This window comes from Scaptodrosophila lebanonensis, unplaced genomic scaffold, assembly GCF_003285725.1.
Source record: "Scaptodrosophila lebanonensis strain 11010-0011.00,11010-0021.00 unplaced genomic scaffold, SlebRS2 tig00000112-arrow-arrow-pilon, whole genome shotgun sequence".
Taxonomy (NCBI): Eukaryota; Metazoa; Arthropoda; class Insecta; order Diptera; family Drosophilidae; genus Scaptodrosophila; species Scaptodrosophila lebanonensis.
The window spans coordinates 1782553-1803452 of NW_022060574.1; the positions used below are offsets into that span (position 1 = coordinate 1782553).

General features: G+C 41.2%; 1 protein-coding gene across 2 annotated transcripts in view; it reads right to left on the reverse strand.

The window, feature by feature from the left end:
* The window catches only part of LOC115628197 (tubulin polyglutamylase ttll-4), a 213988-nt gene that overhangs the window by 98752 nt on the left and 94336 nt on the right, over positions 1-20900 (reverse strand). The window contains exons 2-3 of one of the 2 annotated variants that reach the window (XM_030524191.1): positions 12691-12838; positions 11998-12046 (exon numbers count right to left, since the gene is read on the reverse strand). In XM_030524191.1, the coding sequence (XP_030380051.1) occupies positions 11998-12038 (41 nt within the window). In that variant the 5' untranslated portion in view covers positions 12039-12046; positions 12691-12838. The remainder of the gene's footprint in view (positions 1-11997; positions 12047-12690; positions 12839-20900) is intronic. The other variant, XM_030524192.1, reaches the window with a different exon arrangement.

The following is a 20900-nucleotide window of genomic DNA, read 5'->3' on the forward strand; positions in this document are numbered from 1 at the left end:
AGGTAGATAGCGCATTTATACAAGAATTTAATGTACATATTTACATACATGTAGTATGATATATGGTGTTGTCAAATTATACAGCGTTTAATTCCAGAAACTACAAGCCCTAAATGTCCAATCTATCTACATATGTACATATGTCTATACGTTTATATGTACATACATACATACATACATATGCACACAAATTATAAACAAGTTTGTATGATAGATCTGCATTTTCAACCCATTTTTATAGCCTGTACCCAAAGGGTAAAAGGCTATACTAGTTTTGTGCGAATGTATGTAACACACAGAAGGAGGCGTGGCAGACCCCACAAAGTATAATTTTTGATCAAGGTGACAAGTCGAGTTGATATAGCCATGTCCGTCTGTCCGTCCGTCTGCATGAGCGCAAGGATCTCAGAATGTACAAAAGCTAGAATTACCCAACTTGGTATCCAGGTTCCTCTAAGCCCTAGGCAGGTCAAGTTTATTTGTATACCCTGTACCCAAAGGGTACAAGGGTATATTAGTTTTGTGCGAGTGTACATGTAACACACAGAAGGAGGCGTGGCAGACCCCACAAAGTATATATTATTGATCAGGATGACAAGACAAGTCGATATAGCCATGTCCGTCAGCCATCTGATGGCTGCAGGTCGCCTCCACGTCACACAGATCTTTGGCTACCGTGAAAACGGCCACGTCGTCCGCGAATTCAATAATATGGACACCCCTTGGTAGATGCAGCCGCAGTACTCCATCATACATCACATTCCACAGGAGCGGTCCCAGAACGGATCCCTGGGGCACACCCTGGGATATGTGATGAGAGCGAATTCCCTCGTCGGTGCCATAGGACAGAGTCCTCACGTCAAAGTAGCTCTCCACTATAGCGAGGATGTACTGTGGGACGGAGAAGTGCCTTAGGGCCTGCAGGATATGACCCCAGTCAGCGGAATTGAAGGCATTCCGTATGCCGAGTGTGGTGATGAGGCAGTATTTTTTGTGCCTCCTTTCCAACGCGTTCCCGCCGTCGCTTCAGGGGCTATGTTAACCACGCTGCTGTTGGCATCTACGGTCAATCGTGCCTTCTGAAAGCCATACTGGTTAGGTGATAGCCCTCCAGCTCTCTCCAGTGCCAAGTTCAGGCGGTTGCTTATCAATTTTTCTAGTGTCTTGCTCAGTGAGTCCAAAAGGCAGATCGGCCTATAGGACGATGCTTCCTCAGGAGGCTTTCCCAGCTTGGGCAGAAGTATGAGCCTTTGCATCTTGCATTTGACTGAGAATACTCCTTCTCGCAGGCATTGGTTGAATAAGTCCACAGCTGAGTGGTAGGGGATGCCAATTCATCCCATCTAGACCACATATATTCTTACATTCGGGCATTTAGTCGGCTCATCTGAGGACAGCTTCGAAATGGTAGATAAAACCGAACGGTTGACGCGTTCTATCTGGCCATTGCTTCTAGGTACAGCAGTAGTACTGCAAATGTGCTCTTTGCCGTTCTCCTTTACGTAGTCTTCAAACATGCCGGCTGTAAATGCGGCGGCTCGATCACTTATGATCCGTGTTGCGTTACCAAAAACTATTGCCCAATCTGTAAGTTTTTTGACAACTTCATCGCAGCTTGTTGTTTTGGTTGGATAAAGCCAGACAAATTTGGAAAATCCATCCACCAACGCAAAAATGCATTTGTTCAACTTCACGGTGGCGTCCATAGGCCTAAGATGATCGATATGAAGTGTATTTAACGGTACAACTCCTTTATCAATATGGTATAAGAAACCTTACTTCTTTCCGGTTTTCTTATTGTGTATTATACATTTTACGCAGTTGGCAATTACATTTGAAACCTTGCTTTCCAAATGCGGGACCCAAAAATTCTGCTGAATGGCGTGCATCGTCTTTTGAACTGCAAAATGGCCTATATTGTGAACATCGACGATGATGTCCTTCTCAATTTTTTTCGGCACCACCAGAAGATCGACGCCTTTGACAGCTTTAAACAAAAGCCCTCACAAACGGCTTTAACCATTGTGTCATCCTGCTGTGTTTTTTTCATGCGCCGAGAGCTCCGATGACGCTAACATAACATGTTCTGGGTACCGGCTGAGAAAATCCACATGCTTCATTCGTTCGACAGGGCGGTACTCTACTTCAAAATGGAAGTCCTGTAAGTAGACGACCCATTGCGCTACCACTCGTGGCACATCCTTTTTAGTCAGCGTACTGTTAAAAGCAGTCGGTAATTATCATAAATGGAATGCCCAGTATGGCTTCTCTACTATAAATTCGTAGTACTGGTTCGTTGGTCATTGCGTTTTTTAGCGCTTCAAAAACGTGGAGCTCTGCATGCTGTATTTAAAAACAGCGTCTTTGCGCAAAAGATTTGTTAGGGGTTTTGCGAACTGTGAGTAGTTCCTTATAAACTTCCGGAATAATCCCGTCAGCCCCAGGAAAGCTTGCAACTTCTTTACGTTGTTCGGCACAGCAAACTTGCAGACAGAATTTGTTTTTTCTTTTCCGGGCCAAATCCTTCCAGCTTCAACGGTGTGACCCAAAAAATTTATGTTGGTTTGTAAGAAATGGCATTTCTTCCATTTCAGTTTAAGGCCGAAGGATGCTGCTCTTTCAAAAACTGTTTTCATCTTGGCCAACCACTCATCTTTTATTTTGTTAAAGATTGACCTTTTCAGCAGTGTGACATCAGCGCCCGTGTCAACCAGCCCGTTGAGTTTAACATATACAATTTGCAGCGGTTTTAATTGATTAGCGTTGTACACCACGTTGTTTTTTGATTTGGGCATTCCTTCGACATGTGCCCATTTTGATTACAGCTGCTGTACAATCTTTGCGCAAGTGTTTTGTAGAGCCGCAGTTAAAACAGTTATGCTTCTTTTTAATTTTTCCTTTTTTTCCATTCCTTTTTTTTATCGTCTTGTTTTGTTGAAACACTTTTTTGATATTTCTTCTGTTTCTGTTACACTTCCGTACATGTTATAATTTCTATTAGCTCTTTAAGCGACTGACATTGGTACAAGTTGTATTTAAAATCCGTCTGCAAATTTAAACCTCGCATTACGTATTTGATTATAGATTCTGTGTCGATCTTGCCCCGTGCAGCTATACCTTTCATCTGAAGCATATACACATGGAAACTCTCTTCTTTTTGATTTGATCTACCTACCAATTGTTTGTACACGTCTGCACTACAAACATATTTACGGCTGAACTTTTCTAAAAGTTCCGGCGTAGCTCTGCATACTCATAGACCGTAGTAGAGTCCAAAAACAACTTAGCTGTACATGTCATTTTGGACGTGCCTAAACAAATTTCTGCTTGTTGTTTAGGCCGTAGGCATCTGCGTTAAGCTCAAAGTTTTCGAACCACTGTTCAACTGATACACTTTCGCCATCGAAGTCTGGAATTGTTTTTTGCAAAATTCACCACAATTACTTCGGAATCACTTTTGTCCACTTCCTTCCAATACTGCGCTTTGAATTTTTAACGGTTTTCGATTCATTTTCTATCGGATGCTACGTCTGCCACTATATTTTCTTCTTCTAAAGTTTGAACACTTGGTAACAGCGCTTCTGTCAATTCTCCTTTTTCCTGATCGCTCATTGCGGCGTGTCTTTTCGACCGTGTGTTGTATAGCCGTCCCTTTTGCACTAAAGAAAACGGTGTTGGTTTAACGTCTTTCTTTTGAACAGGCTTCTTCGTTATCACTTTCGGCTTCACTTCCACTTTTCTCATGAGCACACTGTACTTTTACTGCGTATACATAAATTGTGTATTTTACATATTGTGTCCCAAATGTAATATTTTATTATATTACTTGAAAAAGGCATAAATGGTTTGGAATTGTATTAATTAAAGATATTTAAGACGACGATCAATGCTTGAGTGCTTAAACTGCTGCGGACGATACGGCGAAAGAACGACTGATTACACGCGTACACGATGACTGCTCTGTGAAGACGACTTCTGCTTCACACGGCTGAACGATGATAACTGACATCTGAACTGCAACTAACTCCTGAACTGCAACTAACTCCTGAACTGCAACTGACTCCTTTCTTCTGTTTCTCATCTATTTAAACTGCTGAGTGGTAGGGGATGCCAATTCATCCCATCAAGACCACATACAAGGTGTGTTCCAAAGTAAACAGGACTTTAAAAAAAAACATAAATGGTTTTTTCGGCAAAATCAATTTATTTTATTCAAAATAGTCTCCTTCTGCTTCAATACAGCTTTTTGCACGATCCAAAAGTATGTCGAACGAGTGTTTTAGCTCGTTGGCCGGTATGGCCGCCATTATGCCGGTGCAAGCCTTTTGAATGGCCTCTACGTCTGCATAACGCTTTCCTTTCATGGGCAAATGCATTTTTCCGAAAAGGTAGAAGTCGCACGGTGCCATATCAGGTGAATATGGCGAGTGGTTAATGGTTAAAATGTGATTTTTGGTCAAATTATCGGTCACAAGCGTCGATCGATTCTGAGCAATTTCTGGTCGTCATTCAATTTGTGCGGAAAAAACCGTGAAATGCGATAAATCGATGTTTAGGAGATGTTCAATTCCATTTCCATCAATTTCAATGATGATTTCGGCTGATTTTTGATGAATTCACGCACAGTTTCGATGGAATTTTCGGTGATCACGAATTTTGATTGGCCCACATGTTGATCGTCATTTATGTCCTCACGACCACTTTGAAAACGTTGAAACCACTCGTGCACTCTGCTACGGGATAGGCAATCATCGCCATAAGCTTGTTCCATCAATTGAAACGTTTCGGTAAAAGTTTTTCCAATTTTAAAACAAAATTTAATGTTGGCTGTTTGTTCGAAGCTCATTTTCGCACCGATAACACAAACATACTGACACTTAAAACGCAATAACTTCACTTCCAATCGATGAAATGTCATGAAATTCTCAATTCTCAGACAATCGATAAAGATAGCAGATTCTAACGCACCGACATATAGATAGCGCCACCAGGGGCGCTAGAAGAAGTTAAAAGTTCTGTTTACTTCGGAACACACCTTGTTTATTCTTACATGTATTGAGACCAGGCAAAAGCCCCTAAGGGTGTGTTCCGCGTAGATGCCATACGAGGAACTAGGCAATATTCCCCAAGCGACGAGGCAGATAATTGAGGACAGCAAACGGAGAAAGATTGATCTCCGAATTGGTTGCGACGCAAACGCTCATCATACTCAGTGGGGTAGCACTGACACTAACGCAAAGGGTGAGTTTTTTAACTATATCCTTTCTACCAATTTATTGCTCTGCAACTTTGGATTAGATCTTACTTTTGTGGTAAAGAACCGTAGCCAGGTTCTAGACTATATACCTCATTAAAATTTATATCTGCGCAACTTGTTTTTTTCTTAGTTTCTTAGGAACTCTTGAATGTTCGATTTTTACTTTTATTTTTTTTTTATAGCCTGTACCCAAAGGGTGAAAGGCTATACTAGTTTTGTGCGCATGTATGTAACACACAGAAGGAGGCGTGGCAGACCCCACAAAGTATATATATTCTTGATCAGGATGAGAAGACGAGTCGATATAGCCATGTCCGTCTGTCTGTCTGTCCGTCTGTCCGTCTGTCTGTATGAGCGCAAGGATCTCAGTAAGTACAAGAGCTAGGATAACCAAAATTGGTATCAAGGTTCCTATAAGCCCTAGGCAGATCGAGTTTGTTTATTTTTTCTGATACACCCCCCCACTCCCCCGCAATTCGTGTTTTTTCTTATAACTTCCGTAATTTTTCGGAATTTTGAAATTTTGGTAGGTACATCCAGTTAGTACTAATGTGTCCGTGTGCCAAATTTCATCATGATAGGTCAATTCTGAAGAAAGTTATAGCCATAAGTAAAATCGCTGCTCATGCGCTGCCTGCAGCTCTGTCGGCAGCGCTGCCCGCAGCTGTTGTTGTTGTTGCTGCTTTGGTTCAACTTTGTGCTGCATACATACACGCATATAAACACGCATAGGTACGTGATGTAAATGTATGCTGTTAAAACTGAACATAAACATGTATTCTAATTTAATTTAATTAATTAATTAATTCATTCATTTTTTTTAATAATTTAATTTTCAACATTTTTTTTATAGCCTGTACCCAAAGGGTGAAAGGCTATACTAGTTTTGTGCGCATGTATGTAACACACAGAAGGAGGCGTGGCAGACCCCACAAAGTATATATATTCTTGATCAGGATGAGAAGACGAGTCGATATAGCCATGTCCGTCTGTCCGTCTGACCGTCTGTCCGTCTGTCTGTATGAGCGCAAGGATCTCAGTAGGTACAAGAGCTAGGATAACCAAAATTGGTATCAAGGTTCCTATAAGCCCTAGGCAGAACGAGTTTGTTTATTTTTTCTAATACACCCCCCCACTCCCCCGCAATTCGTATTTTTTCTTATAACTTCCGTAATTCTCGGAATTTTAAAATCAATTTTGGTAGGTACATCCAGTTAGTACTAATGTGTCCGTGTGCCAAATTTCATCATGATAGGTCAATTCTGAAGAAAGTTATAGCCATAAGTAAAATCGCTGCTCATGCGCTGCCTGCAGCTCTATCGGCAGCGCTGCCCGCAGCTGTTGTTGTTGTTGCTGCTTTTGTTCAACTTTGTGCTGCATACATACACGCATATGAACACGCATAGGTACGTGATGTAAATGTATGCTGTTTAAACTGAACATAAACATGTATTTTAATTTAATTTAATTAATTATTTTAATTAATTAATTCATTCATTTTTTTTAATAATTTAATTTTTTTTAAATTTTTTTTTTTTTAATTTTTCCTTTTTGTGGAGAGTACAGGCTATTTTACTGTTTAGATATTGATAATTAAAAAACGACAAATATATTTAGTATTTAAATATTTGATCAATAATTAATTAACGCAAAGATATTTTTCATAGAAAGTTGATATGTGTGCATAGGAAAAGAAATTCAAATTTTAATTATCATTTACAATTTGAATACAATTTACTTTTGAACGACGATTGTGTCAATTTTTCGTTACTCCTGGACAATGACCTCTCTTACATTTTTTAAAGGGTCAAATTGTTTTCCAAACCTAAAAACTTTGGCTGATAGGCTGTCCTAAAGGTCCTCAATTAAATTTAAGTCCGGACATTTTGCAGGACAATGCATTAAGGCGATATTTCTTGTCTGGAAAAACGGCATGCTATACCGTGCAGCGTGTATTGGGGCGTTATCCTGCTGAAATATCCAATCCTCTCCATTTAACTCATTTTGAATTAGTATAAGTTCGCTGTCCAGGAGATCCGTATGCTTAAATCGCGCCAATACTTTTGGTTCCCGTCTAACCGTCTAAATTACATATTTTTTCATCACTTAAGATGACCCTTTTGATTTCCCTGTCCCAAGATTTGTATTTTTCGTAAATTACAAGGAGGGTCATTTTATGTCGGTGCTATAGCTTTGGTTTTGGATTTGGATACCCATTTATTTGCATCTTTAATCCTGCCCTTAATTGGGATCAGCATTACTTTGGTGGTTACCAAAGCTCCAATATGCCGTTAAGTGCGGTCACCAACGGTATTTCGATTTGAGTTTGAGACGGTATTTCGATTTGAGTTTGAGACGGTATTTCGATTTGAGTTTGAGACGGTATTTCGATTTGAGTTTGAGACGGTATTTCGATGCTTGTTTAGTTTATTGCTTTAGTAATAACACAGACTTTAATGCCATAATCAACAATAGTTTTGATATTTATTTTATTTTCTGTGCTAAACTCGTTTTTGCGGGGTATTTTAAGTAATTATTAATTTTAAGAGCGCCAAAGCACAACGATACGGTTATTAAGCCGCTAATATCTAATCTTCTTGACAATTAAAATTTTTTTCTGGAGATAATAAGTGTGGTTTACACTTAAAATGTAAAAGGATAAAATGCACATTTATCAATTTGCTATGAATGCATTACCTGGGATTCTTTTAAATGCTAGCGGTACTTGAGATTAAGAGCTGATAAGAAACGAATGTATGAGAAGCAACACAAAGTAAAAGAGATAAAATTTGTTGACACGAAACATTAAAACATCTATTAAAATACCTGTAATATCAAAAACAAATTTTGCACATATATCAATTAAACTGAGGTAATAGCATTAGGAAATGGAGAGTTCTTTCTGAACACTCATTGTCAGACCACAGATATATTCAATTTGAATTATCTCTTGGAAACGAAAAACCGACTGTAGCTAGAAACCCTAGACGCACAAATTGGCAGTCGTTTTCCAAGGTCTTAGGGAATCTATTGCCAGAAATCCCCCTTCAAGGCCCTGGCAAGATTGACTTTACCTTAACCCTTATATATAGGCTCGCTTACAAAACCAGCCTGTCAGAGTACAAGAACATATTCAGACAGGCGAAGCGATCCTCTTGCAAAATATTTTGCTTGGAAATCGAAAGCACCTCCGATGCCGCAACGTACTTTCAAAAACTCGCACCATATAAGGCTATCTACAGAAGCAGGACAAGTCATGGACAACCTCAAGTGAAGAGTCAATCAAGCTGCTTCTGAATAACCACTTTCCCGGCTGCGCAAGCACAAAACCAACCAGTAGCACGCCAAGCACTGATTCATCCCAAGTACCTCTGGAATTGCTATATTACAGCAACATCAGATGGGCTATAAGAAGTTTCAAATCATACAAATCGGCAGGGCCGGACAATATTATTCCGGCTCAGCTACTTCGCGCAGGGGATACCGCCGTCTTCCGGAAGCATTCCAGAATCATGGCTAAGATCAAAAGTGGTTTTTATACCCAAACAGGGCATAGCCTCATATACAACTCCAAAAGACTTTCGACCTATAAGTCTCTCCTCCTTCCTATTGTAGACGCTAGAGAGACTACTAGGCTTCTACCTCCGTAGCATAGCCCCGTTCTCGGAGCTATCGCGCTATCGCGGCAAAGCCAGATCAACAGAGACGGCACTACATGCTATCATATCAGATATTGAGAAATCTCTCAACATCAAGGAATATGCCCCTTCTTAGACAGGCGCCTTTAACAACGTGTCCCCAAACACAATGACACGCTCACTCACCGATCTGGGAGTGGATGGGGTTCGTACGACGGGCTTCGTAGAACTAGTTAGACAGCTTTTAAGTAAGCGATCTAAGTATTAGTGCTACGTTGAGGTGGTCCACAATATCCAGATACGTGAGTCCAGGAACCCCTCAAGGAGGTGGCCTTCACCCCTCCTATGGAACGTGGCGGTAAACTTACTGCTACAATCCTTAGAAGGCATCGGAGAATGCCGTGTTGTTGTCTATGCAGATGACGTAGCAATATTATTTCCGGGAAGATTCCCTCGTACACTATGTGAACGCACTGATGCCCTTAGCATATTATCAAGATGGGTGAAGGCGAGTGGCCTTGGCGTCAACCCCATTAAAACTGAACTTGTACTACACTAGGAAGAACAAAATTCCACTCCTCCGTCCTCCTTTACCAAATGGGGTCCCGTTAGCGTTCAGCAACTCAGCCAAGTATACTGTAGTAGTCTTAATACTAGGCATAAAGCTGAAATGGAACCTAAATATTGAGGACAGAGTAAGAAAAGCCACAATCGCGCTCTACACTTGTAGAAAATCCATTGGACTAAAATGGGCTATGACCCCCTACGTAGTCCATTGGATGTATTCAGCGATAATTCATCCAATTCTACTCTCCGTAGTATCTATTTGGTGGCCGACACTCATCAAAAATACACCCCCACTAAGACTATTAAAGTTCAACGACAGGCTGAACTTATCATTTCGGGAGCGCTAAGCACCACCCCAAGTGATGCTCTAAACACGATTCTAGACACGATTCTCCCTATTCAGCTCATGGGCATGACACACGCCACCATGGCCTCTCTGCGCATGACAGAATCTAAGCAGTGGCCAGAGGAAGTTGCTGGCCACGCCAACATACTGCGAGGAAACAACCACATCCCCTTACAGCCATCACTGATGGTTCCAAAATAGACGACCGCATCGGCGTCTACTGTGAAACACTTAATATAAAAAAATCCTTCAGACTTCCAGACCATTGTAGCGTTTTCCAGACGGAAATTCTTGCTATTCGGGAGGCTATCATTACTATGCCAAGCATAGACACAGAAATTAAAAATATCTGCATCTATTCAGATAGCCAAGCGGCTATTAAATCCCTTAGTGCAGTAATATCAAACTCAAAAATAGTCCAGAACTGGCGCAGATCTCTCACGAGATGGCAGCACAGTTCTCGGTAGACCTCGTTTGGGTCCCAGAACACAAGGACATTGAGGGAAACTGTAAAGCTGACAAGCTGCCAAGACACAATACTCCGTCCCTATCCTTCCAGATAAAGAAAGCATCGGTATACCGATGGCCAGCTAGTAGTAGATTACTACTACCACTTCGAAGCGGTCGCAAATCGAATGTGGACCGACGATCTTCACGCCCATAAAATTACACGGTTAAAAACGCTCAGCGGAGCTCTGCAAGCTTAATGTTTGCAATCAACCAAAGCACCAACATCAACAACAGCTGCGAGCAGCGCTTCGGCAGCAATTATATTCAAGCTATAACTTCCTGTTAAATCGGTCTATCATAATAAAACTCGACATACGGAGACATAATCACTAAGGGGGTATTTGCAAATTTGAGTTTGAAATTCGAAGAATTACGGGAGTTAGAGAAAATCACGAATTGCGGGGGAGAGGGCGAGATATAGGCGATTATTCGAAGAGCGTTACCGAAAATCAAAAAAAATGAAAACTCGTATAGCGTACACACATAAGGCATCTTTGTGCAAAATGTTGTGTCTCTATCTCTTATAGTCTCTGAGATCCAGGTGTTCATACGGACAAACTGACATCCGAACACACACACAGACAGACATATATCGACTCATCTTGTCATGCTGATCAAGAATATATATACTTTGTAGGGTCTGCTACGCCGCCTTCTGCCTGTTATATTTTTCAGCTCACGAAAACCTAATATACTCTTCTACATTATATCAGCTGTTGTTGGATACCTTCAAATGCCTCTTGTTGTTAACCTTGTCAAGGCCATATTTGACTCTTCTCAAAAAGCTCGGTGAGTGCCATGCAAATATACTGCCGGAAATGATTCAATTTCGTCATCAGTTCCAACTCACGTATTGTCAGCACCATCTTTAGATCTGTCTGGATACCATCCTCTGTCACCAGATGCCCCAGTTAGCGTCTAGAATTGCGGAAAAACTCAGAAATATCCTAATTTATCCGCAGGTACACCATACACAAATGTTTGTGCAAGGTTTTGCTCACCATGACTATGTCATTAAGGTACGAGAAGACGCGCCGGGTCATATTTAGGTCAATGGCACTGTCTAGTGTCCGTTGGAATGTGGTTGGTGCAGATTAAATGGCCATTGAAATAGACCTCGCCCAGGCACTGTAAATGCCATGTATTTTCGGCTAGCGCACTCCATCTGAATCGATTATTGGTTTTATTACTTATATTGGTTTTATTGGTTATTGGTTATTATTGGTTACGCAAATTTATGCTGCTGATATATTTTGCCTGTCCACACTGATTGAGAATGTATTGGATTCGCAGAATCGGATACGCATCTCGCTCGGATCGCTCGTTTTACTGCCGGTAAACGACCAGCAGCGACAACAAAAAATCGGTAAGATCTATCCAAATTTGTTTTTTGTTTTTTTAATTTCCCTAACTTTTTCATTTTGGAAGTTATTCTACACATATGTACAGAGCATTTCAAAGCAGGCACATTGATTTTAGCTTTACCTCTTTTTTTAATTTAATTAAATGAACTTGGTACATGCTACTTAAGAGGCCACTGAACTCTTGCATTCCACTCTTCATTAAATCTCAGAAAAAATACCAAATACCAGTTTTTAGGCGTATAAAAATATATCAACATTTTGAATTTAAGGTAAATATAAGCTTATCTGATATACTATTTATTTATTTAAACTTACCTTGAATTTAAACGTGATGTACATAATGCAGAAGCAGGCATTCCGCTTTCTGAAAAAATAATGCAGATAAATATATAAAATATAAAAAGAAGTGTAGTACTGGAGTTAAACTGTTACATAATATATTCGTTTGACAGTTTTGAAAACAGGGTATAAACATTGCCTTCTCAACTAAAAAGAAAATCTAAATGACAGGCTTATATATATAAAGTCAACCTAATTGTCAGTGCTTTGTTTAGTATGCTGACACCAGCATACTTAAGCTCACGATCAATGCTTGCACATCATTATTGTGAAACCGCCAGCAGATTAGCTTATGTAGCTGGACGGTGTCAACCTACATTCGATTAAGAAGGGATTGGGAAAACCAATATATAGAAACGGTAGATGTAAATAGTCATAAGCTAGTTTTAAGCTTGGCTATATAAGTCATGAATTGTAAGAATAAAGTCAGTATACAAGTTATCAACGGACGACCAGTGACTTTGGATCCCGACTTGGTCAACAGTAGGACCACAAACGTCCTTTAACCTAAGCTCGTCAGGACAACAATAGTCCTGCCGACTCGCACTACCGAACGTGTGATCCGTGATACAGGATCAGTCACTGAGTACGCAACTCGCAACATGTCGAGAATTCACAATAAACAAGCTGTACAATCACAGCAAGAAGGAACTACAAATCCTATCTTACCCGAGGTAAACTTATTCAACTATGAGTTGAACGCGTTTGAGCTCCTGGTGCAGGAATGGCTGGTACGACCGATACGGACAAAAGGGCTGGAGATAGTATTGGCAGCATGGAACCAAATCCAGGATATGCGTCATCAGCTCAACTTCGACTGGAAAAAACAAGAGAACCAAGGCTTCAATTCCGCACGCTTCATCGATGGATCAATCGTGCCCCAAACATTTTTCTAGGGCTTTGCTCGACTCAGGGTCCCAAATAAATTTTATGACAGAGGAGCTAGGCAAAACTATGCAACTTAAAAGAGAGCGAAAAAATATTAATTTGCTTGGCATTGGTAAACGCAAGTCTGCAGTGCGTCACATTGTGCAGACGTCAATTGTGTCTCGTAGTAGAAATTTTGATTTGATGACAGAATTTGATGTACTTCGAACTATTTCGCCATACCAACCTGAAATTGCCAACGTTGACGTGCCAAAAGATCTGGAACTAGCAGATCCTCAGTTTTTTAGGCCGTAACGCACTGATCTGCTTCTTGGAGCAGATGTATTCTTTGACCTATTATGAACCACTCTAAACACGTTAACATAAAGTACCGCTTCGGCACCGTTTTTGGCTATTCGATGCCTTAAATATTTAAGTAAGATGCACACAGATTCGCATCCATTGGCTTCTAAATCTTTGGCCAACGATTTTTATGTGGATGACCTGCTATCAGGTCCAGAAACTGTGGAGGAGTTGCAGTTGCTATATGTCGAACTCAGTTTTAGAGCCATTTGGATTTATGCTCACCAAATGGTCATCAAATAGCGAACAGTTTCAAATTCAGCCGTCTGACGACCTTCTTATAGCCCATCAGGAGGATACCAAAACGCTGCTGTGCCCAATAATTACGCGAGCAAACATTTTAATTCAGGAGCTTTGGCTTCAAAAATGTTTATGGGATGACCAAATTCCCAGACATCTATTAAAAGACTTGTATTAGTAGCTCTTTTGATGCACTAGAGTCGATTCGCATACCCCGATACGTCGGCGTCTTCAAAAATAAAAAATGCCAAATCCATGGCTTTGCTGATTCCGCGATTGGAACTTTGTGCTGCACAGCATCTAGCGACGCTGTGGGACAAAGTTAGACAACTTTTGCATATGCCAATAGAGCGAGTCGTTTTTTGGTCCGATTCGGAAGTAGCTTTGCACTGGCAGCAAACACACCCGGCTCATTTGAATACTTTCATGGCAAATAGAGTTGCAAATATTCAAGAGCTTACTTGTGATGCATTTTGGCGTCATGCTCCGACAGCAGATAACCCAGCAGATCTGGCTTCACCTTTAATTTTATATCAAAATATGCACACGTTTCACATGACAATAATGCAAACAAGAGCGAACGCTGCAGTCGAGCAAGCCCGACAGTAAAATACCCACAACAAAAGGAAATTAATTAAAAACTATTCAATCCATACATACAAAGATGCAAAAGTGAAGACATGTTTATGTACAGTTTCAACAGCATACATATACGTTATCGTGTCTATACATGTATGTACAATGCAGTACAGAAATAAGTCAAAGCAGCAGTAACAACAACAACTGCGTGCAGAACTTCGGCAGAGAATATATTAATATCGTAAAGAAACTTGGCATACGGACTCATAACACTAACTGGAGGTATTTGCCAAAGCTGAGTACAAAATTCCAAAAATTACGGGAGTTATCGAATAAACATGAATTGCGGTTATTCTAGCTCTTATACTTTCTGAGATCCTTGCGTTCATATAGACGGACAGGCAGACAGACGGACATGGCTATATCGACTTGTCTTGTCACCCTGATCATATATAAGTTAACACGACCACTCAGCGACAAAGAAGTTGCCAAATCGACATAGCAGAGCTGGCGTGCAAGATCAGCAACGTCCGCGGATATTGCACAACGAAAACCGTCATTGCAGAGTGCAACGCTCCGCAATGTAAGCAGCTGATATGCGACACCATGCACGAGGAGCAGTGTCAGCATGTTTGAGGTACAGGGCTAGCTTTAGTTATAAGAAATAATGTTCTTAGCAGTTAGTTGACTTTTGGATATTAAACCGTTCGGAATACACGAGCTCTTGTCTTTTATTAGTGCAACAATGCACTGTGTTAATTGAATTATATATCCTTAGTCGGTCGAACATAATAATCACCAACGTCAGGAACTTCTTAATTGGCGTCCAACGTGAAAAAACCCAAAAGTCACTCAAATTGCGGCAGCATAAAACGTCACCATCGACAGCAGCAGCAAAAGAAAAAAATTAAAATTAATACGTCGGCGTCTTCAAAAATAAAAAATGCCAAATCCATGGCTTTGCTGATTCCGCGATTGGAACTTTGTGCTGCACAGCATCTAGCGACGCTGTGGGACAAAGTTAGGCAACTTTTGCATATGCCAATAGAGCGAGTCGTTTTTTGGTCCGATTCGGAAGTAGTTTTGCACTGGCAGCAAACACACCCGGCTCATTTGAATATTTTCATGGCAAATAGAGTTGCAAATATTCAAGAGCTTACTTGTGATGGATTTTGGCGTCATGCTCCGACAGCAGATAACCCAGCAGATCTGGCTTCGCGTGGCTGCACCACGGCCGAATTGACTGATTCGCACTGGTTTAAGGGTCCGCGATTCTTAAAACTAGATTGTTCCCTTTGGCTTCGTATTCTCATATCGAGTTGACCAAAGAGCAGTCAACGCTGGAGAAGCAGAAGAACGCGACGGCTTTCATCGTGGCCGATGAGTGCTCAAATCCCTTCATGGATCTTATTGAAAATTCGTCGTCATACCTTAAGATTCTCCGCATTATATGCTACGTTTTCCGGTTCATCAACGGAAAAACAAATACAAACTCGTCACTTGTGCCAACAGTAGCTGAATTAGAGTTTGCGTTTTTGGCAGTTGTCCACATAGTTGTAGTACAACACACAGCTTTTGCAGACGAGATCTCAAAGCTAAACAGTCGATCCTGCAGTCTTCGTATCAAAAATTAAATCCATTTATTTGTCCATTTCGAACGGGAAATCGTCAATTGAATTTGGTACGAGTTGACGGTCGCTTGCTTAAGGCATCATTGCCTCATAATGCTAAATTTCCATTGCTTATGCCAAAGGGATGCCGATTCGTGATGTTATACTTGCAGTATTTACATCGCACTAATTGCCACGCTGGTCCACGTGCGCTCGTTAGCATTCTTTGCCAACAAGTTTGGATTGTCAATGCGCAACAAGCTTGTAGCGCAGTGGTGCGACAGTGTGTGCATTGCTTTAGGTATAAACCAATCCTAGCAACCCAAATAATGAGAAATTTGCCCGCTGACCGATTACATGGCTGTCGGCCATTTGAAGTGAGCAGAGTGGGCTTTTGTGGTTCAATACATGTCTCGATGGGAATTCGTGGCAGAGCCCCGGTCAAGATGTATGTCGTGGTTTTTGTATGTTTTGCCTCCCAAGCTGTGCACATTGATGTTGTGACAGACCTGACTGCTAACTCGTTTATAATGTGTCTGTCTTGGTTTGTCGGTGCACGGTGCACCAGTGAAGCGAATATATTCGGACAATGCCACCAATTTCGTAACAGACGTCAAACTGACGTACTTAAAACGCTGGCAGCGGATCTCAGGCATCAAGCAGCGGTTTTGGGCCGATTGGTCCAAAGATTACCTTCACGTGGCTGCACCACGGCCGAATTGACTGATTCGCACTGGTTTAAGGGCCCGCGATTCTTAAAACTAGATTGTTCCCTTTGGCCTCGTATTCTCATATCGAGTCGACCAAAGAGCAGTCAACGCTGGAGAAGCAGAAGAACGCGACGGCTTTCATCGTGGCCGATGAGTGCTCAAATCCCTTCATGGATCTTATTGAAAATTCGTCGTCATACCTTAAGATTCTCCGCATTATATGCTACGTTTTCCGGTTCATCAACGGAAAAACAAATACAAACTCGTCACTTGTGCCAACAGTAGCTGAATTAGAGTTTGCGTTTTTGGCAGTTGTCCACATAGTTGTAGTACAACACACAGCTTTTGCAGACGAGATCTCAAAGCTAAACAGTCGATCCTGCAGTCTTCGTATCAAAAATTAAATCCATTTTCCATTTCGAATGGGAAATCGTCAATTGAATTTGGTACGAGTTGACGGTCGCTTGCTTAAGGCATCATTGCCTCATAATGCTAAATTTCCATTGCTTATGCCAAAGGGATGCCGATTCGTGATGTTATACTTGCAGTATTTACATCGCACTAATTGCCACGCTGGTCCACGTGCGCTCGTTAGCATTCTTTGCCAACAAGTTTGGATTGTCAATGCGCAACAAGCTTGTAGCGCAGTGGTGCGACAGTGTGTGCATTGCTTTAGGTATAAACCAATCCTAGCAACCCAAATAATGAGAAATTTGCCCGCTGACCGATTACATGGCTGTCGGCCATTTGAGGTGAGCAGAGTGGGCTTTTGTGGTTCAATACATGTCTCGATGGGAATTCGTGGCAGAGCCCCGGTCAAGATGTATCTCGTGGTTTTTGTATGTTTTGCCTCCCAAGCTGTGCACATTGATGTTGTGACAGACCTGACTGCTAACTCGTTTATAATGTGTCTGTCTTGGTTTGTCGGCCACCGTGCACCAGTGAAGCGAATATATTCGGACAATGCCACCAATTTCGTAACAGACGTCAAACTGACGTACTTAAAACGCTGGCAGCTGATCTCAGGCATCAAGCAGCGGATTTGGGCCGATTGGTCCAAAGATTACCTGCTGAGCCTGCAGCAGCGCCAGAAGTGGTCAGTGGAGCGTCCAAATCTGGAGAAAGGAGCCGTCGTAGTCGTCCACGAGGACAACGCTCCTCCTCAGCAATGGATGCTGGGAGTCGTCGAGGAGACGACAAAAGGCGCCGATGACGAAGTGCGCGTGGCAACCGTCAGGACGAAGGCGGGGCTGTTTAATTGGGCGATACACCGTCTTGCGCCATTGCCTACAAATATTTTTTGAAGCACTACGTGCCTTCAACGTGGCCGATGTAAAGGCATTTCAATTAGTTTTAAGATTATTTAAGAGAATTGTAATTGAAAGCAACGCATTAGTTAAGAGAAAATTGTCGTACACTGCAGCTGCCTGCGAGCAGCATAATTGCAATTTCCGCTCTCATGTTGTGCTTACGGCGGCGGCCTTTGTATTGTACTTGTATGTAGCTTCGCTACAATTAAAGAAACACTTGTTATATTGAAGTCTAGCTGTGCGAACGTGTGATCATTTTCTTAAACCAATCAATCGTGCATAGAAAGACACCGTCTTTCTTTTATATAAACTTTGTGAACCTTTTGCTTTTGCCATACCGGCAAGTTACCGGCTTAAAGCCGTACAATATATGTATGTATATACATATGTGTGTATAATATAATAACTTTGCCAAATTGTACAGCTTTTAATTCTAGAAATTACTTGCCTTGATTTATCCCTATCATACTATATACATAAGTATGTACATATGTATGTACAACCATACAAAGTATTTATTGTACTTTATATCCTAGCTCTCGTACCAAAGTAATTTGATTTCTGGGAAATTAACTCTTTAGAAACTGTTACAAAGTGTCGGAACAGAAATATGAATCAGCAAAGACGGGCAAGTCCTGCTAGTGACTTATATTTCCTTTTAGGTGGATGATGATTGCCCAAACATATTTATACTCTTTAAAAAGGTCATTGAATTACCTTTAATTTTATATCAAAATATGCACACGTTTCACATGACAATAATGCAAACAAGAGCGAACGCTGCAGTCGAGCAAGCCCGACAGTAAAATACCCACAACAAAAGGAAATTAATTAAAAACTATTCAATCTATTGAAATCCGTTAGATTAAGGTAACTATTATTACTTGATATTTGGTCACACTTGTTTTGTCATTATGCTTTGTGCTATGTATCTATAACAAGTTAGTTCTCATCAATCGTTTGCTAAGGAAAGAACTCGCGCATAAGCGTATAATAAAATATGTATAACCTCTAAACACTTTAAAGCAACTGCGTCTCACTTCTTCCTCCAACTGCTCTAAAATTATAGCCACCAAAGGTTATAATTTCCAACAGGTTATGGGCCCAGAGCTATAGAGGAAGTGAGAAGTGTCTTTATGGATTACTGTGTGTGATCGCGAAAGTATAAAGACAAATAGAAGTGCTTCGTGGATTACTGTGTGTGTGACCGCGAAGAAGTAAAGACAAACAGAAGTGCTTTGTGGATTACTGTGTGTAATCGGGAAAAGGCAAACATGAGTGCGCAGGGGTTATATTCCATCGAAAAGTTGGATGGTGAAAATTATGCGGTGTGGTCGGTGCACATGAAAAGTGTGTTGGTACAGTACGACCTATGGCCAATCGTGTGTGGTAGATCGGTAAAAAATGAGTCCGATACGGCTGAGCAAAAGGCTGAGTTTGATACGCGCGACGAAAAGGCATTAGCAAACATTTTAGTAGGTGTAAAAGCGTCGGAAATTAATTTCATAAAGAACTGTAATTCGGCAAAAGAAGCTTGGGATAAGCTTGCAGCTGTATATCAGCCGCGTGGGCCTGCAAGAAAAATTTCATTGTTTAAAAGATTGCTTCGGTTACGCTTGTCAGAGGGTTCAGCTGTAAAAAACTATATAAGTGAGTTTTCTGACGTTGTGGACAAGCTCAAGGAAATAGGCATGGATATTTCTGAAGACATTCTAACAATTGTGTTGCTGTCGGGGCTAAGTAAGCCGTTTGAAAACTTTGTGGTAGCTGTCGAGACACGCGAGCAGTTGCCGTCATTGTCTGATCTCAAGGTTAAAGTGTTAGAAGAGGGAGACAGACAACGCGTGAACACCGAAGAGGTGGATAGCAGTGTACAGCAAGTCTTAGTGACGCGTGCCCAAAACAGAGGCAAAAAGAACTCGCAAAATGAGAACGGCGCGAAGCATAGCAGAAAATGTTACAAGTGCGGCCGTGAGGGGCATTTTATTGCTCAGTGCAAGCAAAATGTAAAAAGTGGCGAGAACAAGAAGGACAGTGATAGAGCGCTTGCAATCATAGCGAATGTGCAAAAGAATAACTGTTTATCAAAAGCAACTTGGTGCCTAGATAGCGGCGCCACTGAACACATGTGTTGTGACAAATCGTGGTTTGACGATTTAAGAGAGCATAAAGAGAAAATCTTACTTGCTGGAGAGAGTTTCATATATGCCGATGGCATTGGTACTGTGTGTGTGAACTATGAGAACTCTACCATTAAAATGGAAAACGTATTATTCGTCAAAGAGTTGCAAACAAACTTTATATCGGTCTCCAGAGCGGTCGAAAAGGGTTATAAAGTGATTTTTGATAAACAAAGCGCGATAATAAAGGACAAGCAAAACGAGAATATTCTACATGCAAACAAGTGTAATGATTTGTTCATTGCTGATATTCACAAAAAGAAGTGCATGTATACAAACGCTAGTAGTGATGAACTGTGGAAATGGCATTGTCGGTTGGGTCATTTGAATATGAAAAGTATTAAGAAAATGGCATGTGACGAAATGGTCTATGGGTTAAAAGCGATTAACAATAAAGTGAACTTAGAAAACGTCCTATGTGAGACATGTGCGAAAAGCAAAATTTGCGTAAAGGCATTCCCAAAGGAGGCAGAGAATCGCGCAACAGAGTTACTGAGCTTAATTCATACAGACATTTGTGGGCCGATAAGCAAGGCGTCTGCCGGTGGCGCTCGATATTTCGCAACATTTATCGATGATTACTCACGCTATACTTTTGTGTATATGTTGAAAACGCGTGATCAAGTTTTTGTGGCATTTAAAGACTTTGTGGTGTTTGCCGAAAAACAATGTGGTAAAAGGGTAAAAGCTGTTCGAAGCGATAACGGTCGTGAATACGTTAGTCGTGAATTTGAAAAATATTTGTCGGAAAACGGAATACAGACACAGCTAAGTGTACCATATACCCCACAGCAAAACGGGGTGGCTGAGCGAGCGAATCGCACACTTGTAGAAATGGCTAGAAGTATGTTGGTATATTCGTGCGTAAATGAAAGTTTGTGGGGCGAGGCAGTGCAGACTGCAGCCTATATACGCAATAGGTCAGTAACAAGAAGTTTAGCCAACAAAACGCCGTATGAGGCATGGACTGGTAAAAAACCAAGTGTGGCGCATTTAAAGGTATTCGGCTCGAAAGCAGTG